Consider the following 16,972-nt stretch of genomic DNA (forward strand, 5'->3'; position numbering starts at 1 on the left):
TGGAAACCCAGGGTGAAACTACAGTCCACAATGGTAGCCCTACATGAAACTGATAAGCGATACAGCTAGAAACAAATGGACAAGAAAAAACGTGTAGGAAATGTTGCCTTATTATTTTTTCTCTCTTCCTTTTTGGATTCATTCATCATCCTAAGATTGCCTCCCCAGCTTTTTTTTTAGAGAGAAATAACTTCGATATTATTTGTTCCTTTAGTAGTTAATAATGCTACAAAAATTCCACAGTATAGTCAAAGCTAATACTGAGTGAAAATAACAAAGATGTAAGCTCTGATCAATGAACTCTTTTCTGGAAATAAGTTCCCTATTGGTAGAAATGGAAAAGCCTCTCTTAGATTGTTCACACAGGATGTGACACGTTTGCTTTGAGAATTAGAAAACTTCTTCCACATTAATATGTGAAGGGTAAATGCTTTCTTAGGTTTAACTCCCACAATGTAGGCATCATGTCTTATTTCTGGTACTTTATATATGATCACCCAAGGAAAAGCACACCAATTGAAATATTAAAATCTCTTGAAAAATGCCAGTTCTCTACACATATACAAACCAAAGTACAACCTGGAACTTAGTCAACAACTTTAGGTTGAGGCAGAGTTTGAAAGAATACTAATTCATGTATAAGCTAAAAGTATATTCTGCAAGTAAGTCCATCTCTCTGAGTCCATCTGCTTTTAAAACTGTGAAAGTATAGGATGAATCTGACTTCTTTGTCCATAACAGATCCATGATAAGTAAGGACGCAAAAAATGTCTGCTTATTCCTATAATAAGCAGCATTCATGATGGAGAGATGCAAAGGTTAACTGAGTCTTTAGTTACTGCAGCTTACTCTCCCTTACAATTATTGGACATGTTGACTAGAGTGGAAAGTAAACATATTTTCCATAAGTTGATACATTTTGATGATCAGAGAAATTAAGATTTCATTATTAAAAATAAAGGTTTATTTGTAAGTTTTATAACTTTACTATTTGTTTTTACATTTAGGGACTGTACAAGTATAGATGTTGCCAGCTTCTCTAACATTAAAAGGTTCACTCACTAATACAAAAGGATGGCTCTTCTTCCCACACTAAACCGCTTGGTTCCATGAAGAAATTTCATTGTACTTGGATGGAGGCTCTGGAGCATTGGACAGAGAGGTGTTAGGGACAACAGAAAAGAATCATTACATGTTTTTTCTCTTCTCAATTACAGAACTGAAGACAAGAACGATAGTTCTAATATTACAAGGAAAGCTTAAACATCAGAAAAAGAAGAGAATATGACAAAATGCTTCAAAATACATGCCTGAGGTGGATGGAGATAACTTGTACGTACATGTGTGGCAGGTTCTAGACAAAACCTCCAGTCTTTAATCTTCAGATTCATATCTGGAGATAAAATTAAGAGCATAATGTCATGATCCTTTTTGTTCTTGCTACTGTCTTAAGTGAAATCCCACTAGTAGCTATCCCAGGAGTATCGTACTGCTCACTGTACACCCCCATGTAAGCAGAAGTTGGTTATCCTCAAGGCTAATGCTATCATGGCGACTTGGGGTTTATATTAGTTCACCTAAAATGTCTTCAGATTCTAGACCTGCACTAGGAATTTATACCCATGATAGCTTAATGCCATTACAACAACCCTAAGATCAACGTGAATAGCTGACATGACTAGTAGTTAAGGATTAACAAACCTCCAAGACAAATCTAATCTTGAATTCACTTTACGGATATCTTCCCTGAGAACAAATGCAAAATGTCAGCTTCAGATGGGTTTCTATGCAGAGCCACTGATGACAAAATGACCCCACCTAGCAAAGGACATCAGTGCCAGGAAAACACCATGGAGCATTTCTGTGCCTTTTCCTGCTAATGGATCCACTGCCAAGAGCAACTGAGATCAGTGTGCTGAGGGAAAAGGTCTAGCTGAGCCTAAAAGCAACCCCGTGGACTAAACAATGGGACAACTCAGGGCCTGACTCATTGTTGCCAGCAGGCAAGTGGGGAGAAGAACCCCAAGTCAGGATCAGTCAGCTTACTTTGCAAGTCTTTTCCGAAGGTCTTTGATTTGATCATTCTTTTTAGTGAGAATCTCTTTCATGTTTCGATAAGCTGCTGTTTGTTGAAATTTCTTCTCTAACTCCTGTTTTGTGAAAAATGTCAGCTCATTACTAAGAAACATTAAGGAAAGAATAACAAATGTTATAAAAATGCATGTTGTTTGCTAATTTTCTAATTTCCTTAAAAACATACTTGTATAATATTAAAACCACCTAAGTTTTAAAAATATTTCAGAGGAGAAGCTAATAAAACAGTACTATTTTCCAAGGTAACATGGTGATGTTAGCAAGTAACTTAATCACATTGAGCCCTAGGTACAGGAACCTGTTCAACATACAAACTAACTTTTAAGTAAAATATGTACAATATTTTCCTAAACCTCCAAGTTTTAAATCCCAAGGAAGAGGGTTTTCGAGAGTCTTAAAAGTTTACCTTTTCAATCCCCAGCCCCGAAAAAAAAGAAAAAAAAAAGTTTACCTTTTTATTTACATATGTGTATGACAATGTGAATTTATGTAAAACAACGTTCTCACAGGGAACTGGAATTATAGGCGGTTGTGAGACTTCTGATGTCAGTGCTGAAAGCCAAATAAAAATCCTCTGCAAGGGGTTGGGGACTTAGCTCAGTGGTAGAGCGCTTGCCTAGCAAGCCCAAGGCCCTGGGTTTGGTCCCCAGCTCCGAAAAAAAGAAAAGAAAAGAAAAGAAAATCCTCTGCAAGAGTCTTAACCACTAAGCATCTTTCTAGCCCCTAATTTGAGGATGTTTTAGTTTCTAGGAGTGTAGCACAGCTGGCAGAACAGTTGCTCAGTATGTAGGAGCCATAAATTCCATACCCAGTGCCCAATCCTCTTTCAAAAAGAAGTATGTTTGAAAAAAAATAGATTTACTTATTTTATGTATATGAATGTTTTACCTGCATGTATCTATCTATACCATATGAATGCCTGGTGCCCATCAAGGTCAGAAGAGGGCACTGGATCCCCTGAAACTGAGTTACAGATAGTTATGAGCCACCATGTGGGTACTGAGAACAAACCTGGGTTCTCTGCAATAGCATGTGCTTTTAACTGTTGAACCATCTCTCCAGTCCTGCACTCATATTCTTAAATGTATAATTCCGAAAGAGAAGAATTTACTCTGTATTTCCTATATAAAGCACTTTTTAAAGAGGTTTCAAAATCTTAAAAAAAAAAAAAAAAAGCCATCCAGGTCTCTCTCAGGCTCTAGGGAGAACAGAACAAGCAGACAGACAGCAATGCAAGCGCGTAGGGCAGCACGCAGAGGACGGAGGGAGGGAGCAGTTTGTTCATTATCATAAAGATGAAAGAAGGTAGGTGCAAAGACATGATAGCTTTTCAGAACATACATTGGCTAAAGTTCAGAATAAAAATGAGCTCCCTCTGACACTGTGAGGCATTTATCTAGTCACATCTGTGTCTCTCTACTGTATGTATTAGATAACAGACACAAACAGGCAAAGCTCTTCCGTCTCAGTCTCCTGACCTTTTCAGCCATGCTCAGCTGCTCCTGTACTCTGAGGAGGTCATGTTTGGCTGCTGCTAGGTTTTCCTCCAAAGACTTTTGGTTTTCTGTCTTGTCGTTAAGTGTCTTCTGAAATTCACTCTTAAGAGCTGCAACTGTGTTTTCCAAGTCATCCAAGTCTTGGGCCTTGATAAAATCCTATAAAAGATAAATACATGAATATAATTTCCCTTGACATACTAAATAACAGCACTTTTAAAATAGTGAGCCAACATCCATGGAGAGAAAAAGCAATGCTTATGTGTGCACACAGCTTTTCTCACCAGTCTGGGTAAGTGCCAGCCCCAGCAGGGTTGCCAGCAGGCTCAATCCAGCCTCAGCCTTGGTGGACATAGAGCAGATATTCAGTAGTCACTGTATTCCAAATGTAGGAAATCGGATTTTTGAACTGCTAGAATTTCAGTCAAAAAGGAACGAGAGAAATGAGATCTCAATTTGACAGGTGAGTGTACCAGGGTTGAAATTGGCAAGTAATATGGAGAAGTGTTGGGGGCATAGTTTCTTATAAATCAAGCTGGCCCCAGACTTGCTTTATAGCCAAAGATGATCTTAGAACTCATCCTCGTGCTTGTGCCCTCCCTGGTGCTGGGATCACAGGTGTACACCAACATGTACCAATGTTCCCTGGTTTACATGGTACTAGGGATCAAATCCAGGGCTTTGTGCTCACTAAGCAAGCATTTAGTTAACTGAGTTATATCCTAGCCCTCTGACAAATCATTCTGAGAAGCCCAATTAAACAAACAAACAAACAAACAAATAAAACAGACCTTTCTTGTCCTCCATTCCAACCTCTCTAGACCTATTGTTTGTCCTGCAACAGTCTGCTTGCAGGTGCGTCCCACCACACTTCCATCTCTTGGGTGCCTTTGGTGTGGACCCCGATCCCTCTAGCTTTCATGCTGCCCTTCTCAGCCTTTCCTCTCAGCCCATTTCTACTTCTTTGCTCTCAGCCTACAGAAGCACTCTCTACTAGGGACTCTGCTTGTCTAGGACCCAGAGCACTTGGAGGAATTAGAAGAAAGGAAACATGATTGAATATATTATCTGGGTTGTTTTCAATTAAAAATCAAAAAGAATTTTGGGTAAGGGAAAAACATAAAAATTTTGAATTCTCCAAACTGATACATAGGAGGACTACACATAGCAAGTTTAAAGCTAAGCTGGAAACTGAGATTTTTCTCTCAAAAGAACAAATAGTATAGGTGTAAAAAGATTAGTCACATTCACATAAAATTTAATAGACAGTCAAGAAACTATGGAGACTATTACTAATAATGAGTATAAGGGTTTCTAAATTGACAAGGTTTTAAGTTTTTTTCTGTTGAGTTACATGAACTTCTTTATAATTTGACAACTGAAATACATATCTTACATCTGGATCTTGCTTTTGGCTAGGCAAAAGCTACAGGAAAAAAAAGATCTGCATTCTATAACAGGAAAATGGTCTACATTTGCACAATATTTTATCTTCAACAAAATGAAACAATAGTTGCTTTTTAAAAATATTTAGTCCCTAAAAAAGGCATGTATCCTTGTATCAGTTTTGTATCAAATAGAAAACTTGACAAATGGCTTTTAAATAGATTCATTACCCAAAAACATTTGTAACTGTTTAACCTTTTAAGAAGTTATAAAGTTGTTCTGGAACATTCACCTTGTGTGGTGTGTGTGTGTGTGTGTGTGTGTGTGTGTGTGTGTGTGTGTGTGTGTGTGTGTGTAAAGAAGTACTGATTGGCTGTGCCTGGTGACTGTAAAGTTGAGTTGTAGGTTCCTTGGGGCTTATTATACCATTCTCTGTATTTTTGCATGCTTTAACTTTTTTTCATAAAGTTTAACAAAAATCTAATAAAGTCCGGGGATATAGCTAAGTAAAGAGAACGCTGGCCCAGCAAGCATAGGCTCTGGTCATAATACTAATACTGAATATTCATCTAAATCTCTTTGCTCATTTAAAATCATAATACTGTGTCACACTCAGTGAGAGGAGCACAGGAGAGGCAATGATATAATGACTCCTAGCAGGTAGAACATACTCACCATTGTTCTCAGCTAGGCTGGCAGAACTGCCACTCGGGATTGACACTGTTTCCTACAGCACACTGGATACAAATGAAGCCGTAACCCACTATTCCTCTCTCTGTCACTACATCCAAGGGAAACTCAAGTAACACTCAGAATAATAAAACCTAAATGCAAATTTTTCCTTTACTTCCTTTTTTCCCTCAATTATAACTGGGTATAGGAGGAAAAGGGAAAAACTTAACAATAATAAACTTAAGAACATCCTGCCTGCTATTTATGTCTGTAATGTAAGCTATTCCTGTAAGCTGTGAATCTTCCCTGGAAAATGGACAGAGGATAGAGTTTCTGAGCCAATGTAAGACAGCAATAATATTCGGCCAAGAGAATGGAAAGTAGATAGAATATGATGAATAGTGATTATGATTTCTAATTTTATTCTTTTTAGATGTAGAAAAATAGCTAAATTGTTTTACCTGTTGATTTCCTTGATCAAGCTGTAAATCTTGAAGTACTCGTTCCAATTTTGACTTCTCATCCAGCGCATTTACAGCCTATAATCAAATATAAAATCAGAACACTCAACTTATACTCTCTAGGCTAATTCCTCAATAACTGTGTTGAAGGATTTCTCAGTTACCTGTGTTTCAATGGTCTTCAGCCTTGACTTTAGTTTCTCATTCTCTTGTTGAAGTCTTAAAATTTCCTTTGTGAATAAATTCAAATTTTATTATTATTTTAAAAATTTATTTTTATGTATATGAATGTTTTGCTTGAATATATGTATATAATGTGTGTACCAGTGGATGCCAGATGAAGGCATCAGATACCCTCATGGACTGGAGTTACAGCTGGCTGTGAACTGAGCCTGGGTTTTCCACAGAGTAGCAAGTGCTCCTAACCACTGAGCCATCTCTCTAGCCCCCACATTTTATTATTTTAACCAAAATGTGTTTAACATGAAATGATCACTGTTTGCTTCACTTAAAAAGTAATCAAAATTATGCAGTGGCTCAAAAATCCAAATGCCTTGGTTAGGAGTAAAATCCTACTTTCACAAAGCCCGCCTGAATCCCATAGCTGTGAGTCAAGTTTAGCTCTAAGACGAACTGGAGCTGAAGCCAAGCCCCTTTGATTGTCCTTAAGCATCTGATAGGAGATGAACCCACCTGACCAGTCTGATTGTGCATTTTACTCCCATACAGACTGTACTCTGTTGTTCTGCCGTGCCAACCTTCTGCCTGCCTCTGGTCAGGAGCCATTCTGCTCTCTTACCTGACAGGCCCCTTTAACTTAGCCTGTCTTCACCTTTAAGACCCAGCTTAGCGGCTACCTCCTTCAAGCACCCATTCTTATCTCCTCCCATCCACACGGAGCTCCACCTTCTTTATTATTCTATAACACCCTTAGAACCCTTTAGCTCTCTCATTTCTGCTTCTGGAAATGTTAGTTCCTACTTTCTGGTGAAATAACAACAGTTTTGATAGTGTCCTAGGTTACTGCACTGCTTTCCACCTATAACATTGGCATGTGTAATGCCAGGACTATGAGAGTTGGGAAAACGTTTATTTTTATGGTGATAATTTCTATAAGCATTTAAAAACCCTATACATTATTGTGGATCACACATTTCACATGCACACTAGAAAACACAGTTCAAAATCCCATCCGTGTACTGTGAGATTCTGTGTGCTGTGAGATTCCGTGTACTGTGAGATTCCGTGTGCTGTGAGAGTCCGTGTGGTGAGAGTCCGTGTGCTGTGGGAGTCCGTGTGCTGTGAGAGTCCGTGTGCTGTGAGAGTCCGTGTGCTGTGAGATTCCATGTACTGTGAGATTCCGTGTGCTGTGAGAGTCTGCGTACTTCACTGTGAAAAGATCTGTCACTTCAGATTCTACGGAGTAAGCATGCCCTCTTCTGGTCACTGGGCTCCATTCAGTAAAACTGTGACAAACTATTTTCTTACCCTAGCATTGTTCAGGAATTGGGGAGGAAAGAGGCAGAACCAAGGTTGATGAGAATATTACCTTGTTTAGGAGTTCAGTTGTTCCACCTTCGTTAATTGGAACAAGTTTAGGCTTTGTGATATCTATGATGGGCTGCAACAAAATGAAGAAACCAATCTAAAATTACCACAGAGTAAAGAAGAATCATTGTGAAACATCTGCTCTTCCTGAGTGGAAGACAATCTATAAACACACCCAGCTCCACACTTCAGCTCCACAGTTTTAATGATTCTTTTTGTGTTCACTCTGTTATGTGCAGTGCCTATGAAGCTCAACATATGACAGAGATAAAAATGAAACCCAACATCCCTGTACCCTTTTATTAATACAGATAGAAAAGAGATACAAGGGGCTCAGTCAGACTTGATAAAAATCTCAGCCTCTGGGACTGGAATTTTCATCTGTGGTAGCTGAAAATGATTTCTGCATGAACTTTATACAGTGAATCTGTAATGGCTGAGAAGTTACAAGTAAATAATAACTTAGCACAAATATTTGGTCATTTTAGTAGAATGTCTTAAAAGTAATAGCCCACGCTCTCTGACCCAAATTTTCTTAATCAGAAATATGTTCCAAAAGAGTTATTAGAAAATGTTTTCTTTATGTTTATACATGGATTAATCTCAGTAGTGTTGAGCTATCTGACATGGGGGACTATTTATATTTATGGTGTATCTAGTTAAGTGACAGCACAGCACGTAATTGTTCAGAAAGTCTACTAGGATGTCTCTACCTGCTGTCTTGGGTAACCTGTCTGTGTACACGGTTAAGAAGCAGAGTCGGGATATAACAACAGGTCTGATCACCGTGAAGTAGGTGCTCTGTCTCAGCTGAATGAAGGGTTTACAAGGTATTGAGACTGGACTACAGAGAGAGAGAGAGAGAGAGAGAGAGAGAGAGAGAGAGAGAGAGAGAGAGAGAGAGAGAGAGAAACAGACAAAAAATCAGTTTTTCCATTACTTCTGAAACTTTTAATCTTTTGTCTGCAAATATGAGTGGCAATTTAAGTTCCACTACCAACTTGAATGCTTTTCTTTTGAATGTCTCATTTTCAGCTCCACAAGTTATGTTGTGAGGATTTCAGTACCAGCTATTGAGAAACATGGGAAGCTGAGGAAATGCCTCGATGGATAAAGCACTTACCACACAAATGAGAGGATTTACATTTGGAGTCTTAGTACCACAAACAAACAGGTAGGCATGGTAACCTGCCTGTAATCTCTGGGCTCAGTGGGCGGAGACAAGGGTTTCCTAGTGACAGCTGAGGAGCTAACCTTAGATGAATTAGTAAGAGTCTCTGCTTCAGTAAATAAAGTGGAAAGTGATCAAAGAAGACATTCAGCATCAATGTGGCCTCCATATGTAAGCATACACGTGTGCACAGGCAGCTGTACACATGTGCACTCACACATATATAAACAGGCATGCACACATATGCATAGCTTCACATGCAAAAACAAATAGACTTAGAAATACTAAAAACTACCTTTTTATTTGAAGATGCAAATTCTGCCTTTTCAAACTCAGCAACTTGTTCTAATAATTCTCTAAAAATAAAAACAAATTTAAGAGAATATTCATTGAGAATCGACTTCTAGCACAGAAAATAATAAAAAAAAATCACAAGAACCAGCACCAACCTATCACATGCTAGGAAGATGAGCATAAGAGGTTACAAAACTGATATTTAATCACAAAGGGCTGAGAGTCTCATCCCCCTGTAAACTAATCTGAATCAGCTATAGCTCTTGGTACTTGACACATCTATGTGTAGTAAGACAAACAGCAATGCCAATACAAATATGAATGGCATTTGTATTTCTATTTCTGAAGTACAGCATGATTTCTCTATTACATAACATTTACTGTCACCTAAGAGTCTGATTTGTAACAGTTTTCTTGAATATGAATCAGTCCATAGTATCTACTGAGCAAGCATTCTCCATGGAAAGCCAGTAGTGTGAGCCCCTGATGATATACCAGGATAGATATGTGGACTATACTCCTGCGTACAGACCACTCGTCTCTCTTCTTCAAACATCAGCACTCAGCATTTGCTCACCAATCACCTACTAAGAAACTGACAGCCGCAGAAGCCAACCGAATTTCCTTCCCTCCTTGAAGACTGCTTAGCATTGTTCATCATGTTCCATTTCAGGAGAGATTGCACAATTTCCAGGGCTTAGCAGTGAGTCCTTTTTAACCTCTGGCATGTTTTGTTGTTGTTGTTGTTTGTTTATTTATTTAGTATAGAATAGAGTTTATTTAAGGCATGGGGAGGAGAGCTAAGAGGTAGTAGAGGCAGAGAGAGAATAGAGAAGCAGAGGAATAGAGACCGGCCATGAGCATGTGGAGAGAGAGGAGGAAAGGAATGGCGGCAGAGCGGGGAAGGGAATGGGGACAGAGTGGGAACAAGAAGGGAAGAGCAGGAGCAAGAGCTGTTTTCTGGTTTTTTGAGACAGGGTCTGTGATGGTTTGTATATGCTTGGCCCAGGGAGTGGCACTATTAAAAGGTGTGGCCTTGTTGGAGTGGGTGTGTCGCTGTGGCTGTGGGCTTAAGACCCTCACCCTAGCTGTCTGGAAGTCAGTCTTCAGCAGCTTCAGCCTTCAGAGGAAGATGTAGGACTCTCAGCTCTGCCCACACCATGCCTGTCTCGAAGCTGCCATGCTCCCATCTTGGTAATAATGGACTGAACCTCTGAACATGTAAGCCGGCCCCAATTAAATGTTGTCCATTATAAGACTTGCCTTGGTCCTAGTGTCTGCTTATAGTAGTAAAACCCTAACTGAGACAGGGTCTTACTGTATAGCCCAAACAGTCTCAAGTGTTGAAATTAAAGGTGTGAACCACAATGCCCAACTGGCCTGTTATTTTTTAGAACCGGCCTCAACTTCATTGATCTTATTAGAAGTTTTGAATTTATGAGCTTTTAATATTGTAACATTTTAATAGTTTACATTTTCTAAGGTAAGTATATAGTTTCAAATGTAGTTATCTAGAAACAAATTTGTAATGCTACTAGGCTGAAGAGATGGAAATGATACTCTAATATATCTTCAACTGTTCAAATCTTTACTTCTTAGCAGATCTATGTATCAAGAACACTGAAATATTAATCATGCTACTAAAGATGCCCTAAGGAATAATTACATAAGTAGATTGAAAAGCGGTTTCATGTAGTTGTAACTAGTAGTAAAAACAGCATCTTTAAGAGAACTTGAGTGCTCCTCAAGGAATCACCTAGCGACTGTGCCTTGTTGCTGGCCTACCCACATGTTTCACACCCCAACCCAGGAAAGCACTAGCAAAGTAATTTGCTAACTCTGAAGACCACAGTTGGGCCTTCACAACCCAGCTGCAGGTACAAACCTCACCTGTTCTCAAGTTCAGAGACGTCTGTCTGTAGCTTTAGGTACCACTTCTCGGCTTGTGAGAACAGCTGCCGGAGGAGCAGGACATTGGTGTGAGCTGTATTGATGAGCTCGGACTCCACCTCACTGTGTACCACAGCCTGCAGCCCATTGAGGACTTCTGAAACCTCATCGATGGTGAAAGTCTCCTCCACCAGCCTGAAAACAGTATGACTCCGTTGGCTAATTAATCACAGGAGGAACTTATAAAATATAACTGAAGTCAAGAAACCAACATCATAACATTTAAAGAATTAAAGATTACAAGAAAAACTCCCTGGGAGAGATTAAAATGACTAGATTGTGGGTAATTTCTCAAATGTGTTCATTTTTAAATACAACTACATGTTGAAAAATGTAGACCTCTACTCTTTTTTAACTTTTCAATATTATTTTTTCCACTTTATACTCCTCTAAATTAGTCTTATCATATTTAGTAACTTAAAAGTCACCTAAAACACCTAACTTCTCCACTCCGTTACTTCTCTAGCATTTTAGTATTCATATGGATTACTTAAATATTAATATGCCTATGAGACAAAAACTGCAGGGATATATTACTTTTCTTAGCAGTCTAGAGACACAAAATTAAAAAAACTAACATCTTCAAGTACCTCTGTGATACAACAGAAATGAACGTCTACATCAATTGCAGCATTCAAAACTACTCTCACTGGAGCTACTTGGCAATGTTGGAAAGGGATTTCAGGGGATGAGCCATCATCGTCAATCCCCTAGCTGTACACAGGGCTTGGAGGGTGGAAGAGATCTGCCTGTGGTTCCACTGTGGGTAATTAGGCCCAGCAATTTCAGCAGCATGACAGACAGTTGGAGTCCTTAACAAATCCTGTGCACATCTCCTACTCTCAAGGACAGTGTCACAGTAACAGTTTTGTTTCTTACAGCTTTGCCCCTCTAAAGTCTCTCAACCTTAGATCCTTAGCCTCCCTTTTCCCTTTCTTTCTTCCCAACAGACAAAATCAAGCATCTTGGCACGATCATATTCAAGTTAATAGAAAACACTTTTAGCACAGTTACATCACTAAGTAGTTTTTAACATATAATTCTTTAACATTGTCTTTGTCTAACTAGAAAAATTTAATCAATCTTAAAAATTTAATACTTTAACTTCAGAGTCTTTATTAAAATGTTAATGTTGTCTTTATTCTTTAATAGACTATACCATATTTTTGCCAGTAACGTTGTTTTCATCCACTGGGGTTAATAAACCAGATTAGGTTAATTGGTTGAACAGACACTAGTACAAGGTTGATGACCTCCCTAACAGCTAGAAACATCCCAGAGACCTTTGCTACTGACATGTGACATTTAACTACTTTGCATTCTAACACTATTGTTTCAAATAAAAACTCACCAACTTTTGTTTCAAATCACTAACAATATTGGTACTACCAAGTATATGTTTCATGCTACTTTTCCCCTCTCCTAATTGTTCTATATGAATAGCATAAGTTCATAGCTGCCATGTCATATGGCTCTACTTTTTAGAGAAATCACATAAGTAATTAAAGTTATGGAACTTTTTAGAATTAAGCCCTTCGCAATTTTTATCTGAAACTTTCCAGTATGTAATGATTATTATGTCATGCCTGACAACAGACTGTTACTGATACCCCACAACTATTTCTCAATTTTACAAATCATGGAACTTAGTGAGTTTCTGTATTAGCATCCCTATGCTAGCCACAAGAAAGAATCCATATTTTGCTCTGATTTCCTAATCAGAATTTAATTTATCCACTTAGGATCCTTTCTTTCTTGAGAAACTTTCACATGACCAGGTACACAGGTATATAGAGTATACAGATAAATCATTCACTAATTTTAAAAAAAACTTATTTTTTCTTAAAACAAGCCAGGCGTGGCAGCACACATCCTTAACCCCAGTACTTGTGGAGGCAGGCTGATCTCTTTGAGTTTGAGGCTAGCCTGGAGTTCCAAGACAGTCAAGGCTGACACAGAGAACCCTGTCTTGAAAAACTTAAGAAAAAGAATTTTAAAAACACTTCTTTGGTATGTACATAATTTGCCATTTACTAAAGCTGAAAGCTAATTATTCATCTAATGAGATGAATGTGCTTGTTTTTATAGCAACAATTAAACCTTGGTTGAGCATTTGCAAATGCAGGACACGGTACCTTCAATATTTTTCAGTTGATTGATATTTTGATTTTATAACTATCAGTGCTGAGAACATTGCTCTGCACAAAAACATAGTACAAAATGGCAAGAATATATTTATGGCCATTTTGCAAATTTTTGGAAATTGTTTTAATCCCAAACCAAAAGTCGTTTAATAATTTTTTTAAGGAAACTCAACTCAGCACCTCAAATACCAATTTTTAAAAATCAAAGACAACACAATAGCTTTCAGAGATACACCTAATTTGGTAATTACCTGCTGAGAAATGATGGTAAGAAAATATTAGGTCTCTGTCAACATTACGTCTCCCTAAGAGCAGAATACTTAACTGCAAGTCAAAGCATACAATAGCCTATGTCAAAGAGTTTCAGGCGGCTGGTACTGATGTTGCGGGGCAGGTTGGCCTGGGCTGTGTCAACTGTGCCTGCAGTGTGTTCAGAATGATGGCTGCAGTGAAGTCACGAGATAAAACTGGGAAATGCTGCCAGAACACTTCAGAGTCATTTTGTATTTAATTATGAAATAATTTTTAGTGATTACATTTTAAGAAACTTTTACTAATGCCAAATTTTTAAGGAATCCACATTCATTCAGTTATATGACCCACAGTTTTAAGAAGTTAGGCCTTAAAATCTCTTGATACCTGCTTTCCTTGAGGTCTTGAAAGCAGGAATCTACCGTTTTAAGTCTCAAGCCTCTTTTTGAACGAGCGAAACGCATGTAATTAATGACTTCATTTTGATGGTGCTCATTTAGGCCCAACTCTGCCTGAAAAAGAGAGAACTGGTTAGTCCTGAGGAGATGACAAAAGAAATGACAACAAAAATGAACAAGGTAATTTGTTGGGCATGGTGTACTGGCACCTGCCTTTAATCTCAGCACTCAGGAGGCAGAGGCAGGCAGATCTCTGTGCCTTTGAGACCAGCCTGATCTACATAGTGAGCTTCAGGACAGCCAGGGCTACCCAGAGATACAGTCTCAAACAATAACAGTAACCAGTGATGCTCATGATACTGTGTTGTAGTAACTGATAGATGTGTATCAGGTTGCCCTCCTGTCCTCTCCCTACCCAGCTACCTTGCAGCCAAATACACTCAGGTCACATGACTACTTCTCAGGAAAAGAAGGACTCCAAAGAGGTGTGGGGTATTTTTCAAAGACTTAAGATATGGGGTATACCTTATACCTCTGTCATCTCTAATGTCTCTGAAAGTAGGCAGAGTAAGTAACTAGGATGAGCCATGCCATTTTTATGCCCCAGGGCTGGAAGAACAGAAGGATGAATAAGACCTCGGTCTTCACCTCATGGAGCAGCACCGACTCACTCACTAATCTGTATGAGATGGCTGCTGCGTGAGGGGAAATGAATGCCTGTATTCCTTATTCACTGATTTTCAGATCGCTACAGAAATGTAACCTTACCAAATACAGCCTTAAAAGGTATATCTGGCTTGAAAACAGATACTATAGTCTTCTTAATAAACCAGATATTGTTCTAAAATTAAGAAGCTGCATAGATAAGTGCAGCTCTCAGACCCAATCAGCTTAGCCACAACCAGGATATCATCCCTCTGTCCCCCTGCAAGGCTCAGAAACTATCTTTGAAGAGGGAGCAAAAGACAAAAACATCCGTGGGGAGCGGACCAAAACCATGCCTTCTTTCTGGGCAGTGGTTGCACAAGCCTTTATTTACAACACTAAGGAGGCAGAGGCATAGGCATAGGCAGGTGGATCTGTGTTTGAGGCCAGCCTGGTCTACAGAGAGAGATTCAAAACAAGGCTATACAGATAAACCCTGTCTTGAAACAGCAACAACAAAGATGTCTTCTAGACATGACAGAACTGCTGAACTAGGAACTCCCAACTGTGGTTGCCTGCACGAAGTCAGGCCAATTAACAATCCAGCATAGAGACACGGAGGGATTTATGAGACCCCACTTCTAGCTGAGGAGTTACCAACAGTTGATTTATGAAGGGTAGAGAGTCAGTTTCTTTTAAGAGTGTGGCCCAAGAAAGGTGATGGTCCCACACATATGAGTACATGGGCAGCACAAATTGGACTAGGTAGGCTTAAAAAAAAAAAAAACAAACAGGGCAGGAAGTGCAAGATAATTCTGAAAGAATCTGGGGGAAGGATTTTAAGTACATTGTATGAATGTATAAAATCTTTAAAGGATAAAAATATTTTTAAGGTTGGGGATTTAGCTCAGTGGTAAAGCACTTGCCTAGGAAGCGCAAGGCCCTGGGTTCGGTCCCCAGCTCCGAAAAAAAGAACCAAAAAAAAAATTATTTTTAAAAAGGAAGAGTGGGCTTATTGCTTAAAAATTTTATGTCTTATGTGCTTTGTTTAGATGAATCATTGTATCAACCCTTGTATAACTTTCAACTTATTAATGAATAATCTACACGGTTCCAAGTGGTATCAAACTGACAAAAGAGTAAGAACACAAACAAGTACTAACTTTTTTTTGTTACACCACTAGCAACTTTTTCTTTTTTCGTTTTTGAAATCAGGTGAAACAAGACCAGTTCTAAGCTCAGAATTGTTTAAGAAATGGTCTGTTTTGTTCAGATGTGTACAAAGTGACACATCCTTCAACTTCATTTCCGTGCTTTTATCTATGTATGGCTATTTAAATTAATTGTTTGGTGAGAGGTTGGATGAACTGGTGTTTTCAGTCTCAAGGTAAGCCCGAACTCTAATACCCAAATAGTCTTCAGAAGTCCAAACAAAGAAAACACCACCCATATTTAATCAGCTGTAAGGTGCTTCAGAAAGTTGGAACCAGCCCCTAATTCTTCATACTGGCAAATGCGTGCTGCTGTGAGGGCCAGGGCTTCCCAGACCACACCAGGGAATGGGGTGACAAAGCCGGAGAAAGGCTTCAGCGAGGACGCTCTCACCGCGACTCGGCCGAGGTGATTCCAGCCTCCCTCCCCAGCGAGGCCCCGCTCGTCGTCCGCTCCCGGGCCGGGCCCTCTCCCGACCAGGATACTCACCATGGTTGTGGAGGGATCAGACAGGAAACAGGGAGGCCAGCACTTGGGGCCTGAGGAAAGTAGGTTGTTTAGAAGCCGCGGGTTGCCAATGGGAACGGAGACACGTGGGCCCTCGGTTATACACTATCATTGGCTCTTAGTGTCACGTGACAGAAAGTGCTGCGTAACTGGCTAATTTCTTCAGGTACATTGGCTTTGAGATCCGGAAGTCCCACCTTTTCTTGCCACGCTAACCTGGGGCGGTGCCTGCCGTTGCCAGTGGCAACAGAGAAATGGGGCGGGGTTCCGGGGGGTTGGGGGCTGGCTCGAGGTGCCAGCGTGTTTGCCTACGGTCAGGACAGAAGTTGGGCTTTGGCACCAGGATCCAGAGCGATTCCGGACTTCGGCACCCTCTGAGAATAACCGGCTGAATGAACAGGGCTTCAGCTAACAAGCTAGTGCTGGCAATGATGCATGCCCTTTCTCCATCTGCATTATTTTATAATGCTGACACAAGAGACTAACTTTACCTTTTAAAAAATGTACAAAAACATAGGTTCATATAGAGCAGTGAATTAGAGAGACAGACACTAGATTCGCCAGGAGAAGGTTGTAGAATAATGTCCTGATCTCCCTGGCGAACGTTTTCACTTACGAAGTCTAGCTTGAGTCATTAGAATTTGCAAGTTTAGCCTTGTTCCAAAGTGATGACCACCTCTAATTAAGACACTGTCCTTGGTCTGCCATGATGGTCTTGTCTTTAACTCCAGCACTTGTAAAG

General features: G+C 39.5%; 1 protein-coding gene across 3 annotated transcripts; it reads right to left on the bottom strand.

Moving 5' to 3' along the window:
• Nucleotides 1–941: 941 nt before the first annotated feature.
• Lztfl1 (leucine zipper transcription factor-like 1) lies at nt 942–16,308 on the bottom strand. Of its 3 annotated transcripts, XM_087562550.1 has the most exons (11): nt 16,213–16,308; nt 13,856–13,980; nt 11,013–11,207; nt 9,124–9,184; nt 7,659–7,730; nt 6,274–6,339; nt 6,110–6,187; nt 3,573–3,749; nt 2,047–2,150; nt 1,341–1,393; nt 942–1,142 (listed from the first exon to the last, which is right to left on the bottom strand). In XM_087562550.1, exons 1-10 carry the CDS (start codon nt 16,213–16,215, stop codon nt 1,375–1,377), a joined length of 900 nt encoding a protein of 299 aa, XP_087418676.1. In that variant the 5' UTR covers nt 16,216–16,308; the 3' UTR covers nt 942–1,142; nt 1,341–1,374.
• Nucleotides 16,309–16,972: the final 664 nt, after the last annotated feature.

This window comes from Rattus norvegicus, chromosome 8, assembly GCF_021556685.1.
Source record: "Rattus norvegicus strain SHRSP/BbbUtx chromosome 8, alternate assembly SHRSP_T2T, whole genome shotgun sequence".
Lineage (NCBI taxonomy): Eukaryota > Metazoa > Chordata > Mammalia > Rodentia > Muridae > Rattus > Rattus norvegicus.

What these genes read in the sequence shown, in the direction of transcription:
- Lztfl1 (XM_087562550.1), bottom strand. An exon ending in CAACTGAACTCCTAAACAAG is followed by an intron (nt 6,340 to 7,658) that starts GTAATATTCTCA and finishes TTATTCACAAAG; the next exon opens with GAAATTTTAAGACTTCAACA. An exon ending in TTGATCAAGGAAATCAACAG is followed by an intron (nt 3,750 to 6,109) that starts GTAAAACAATTT and finishes TATCTTTTATAG; the next exon opens with GATTTTATCAAGGCCCAAGA.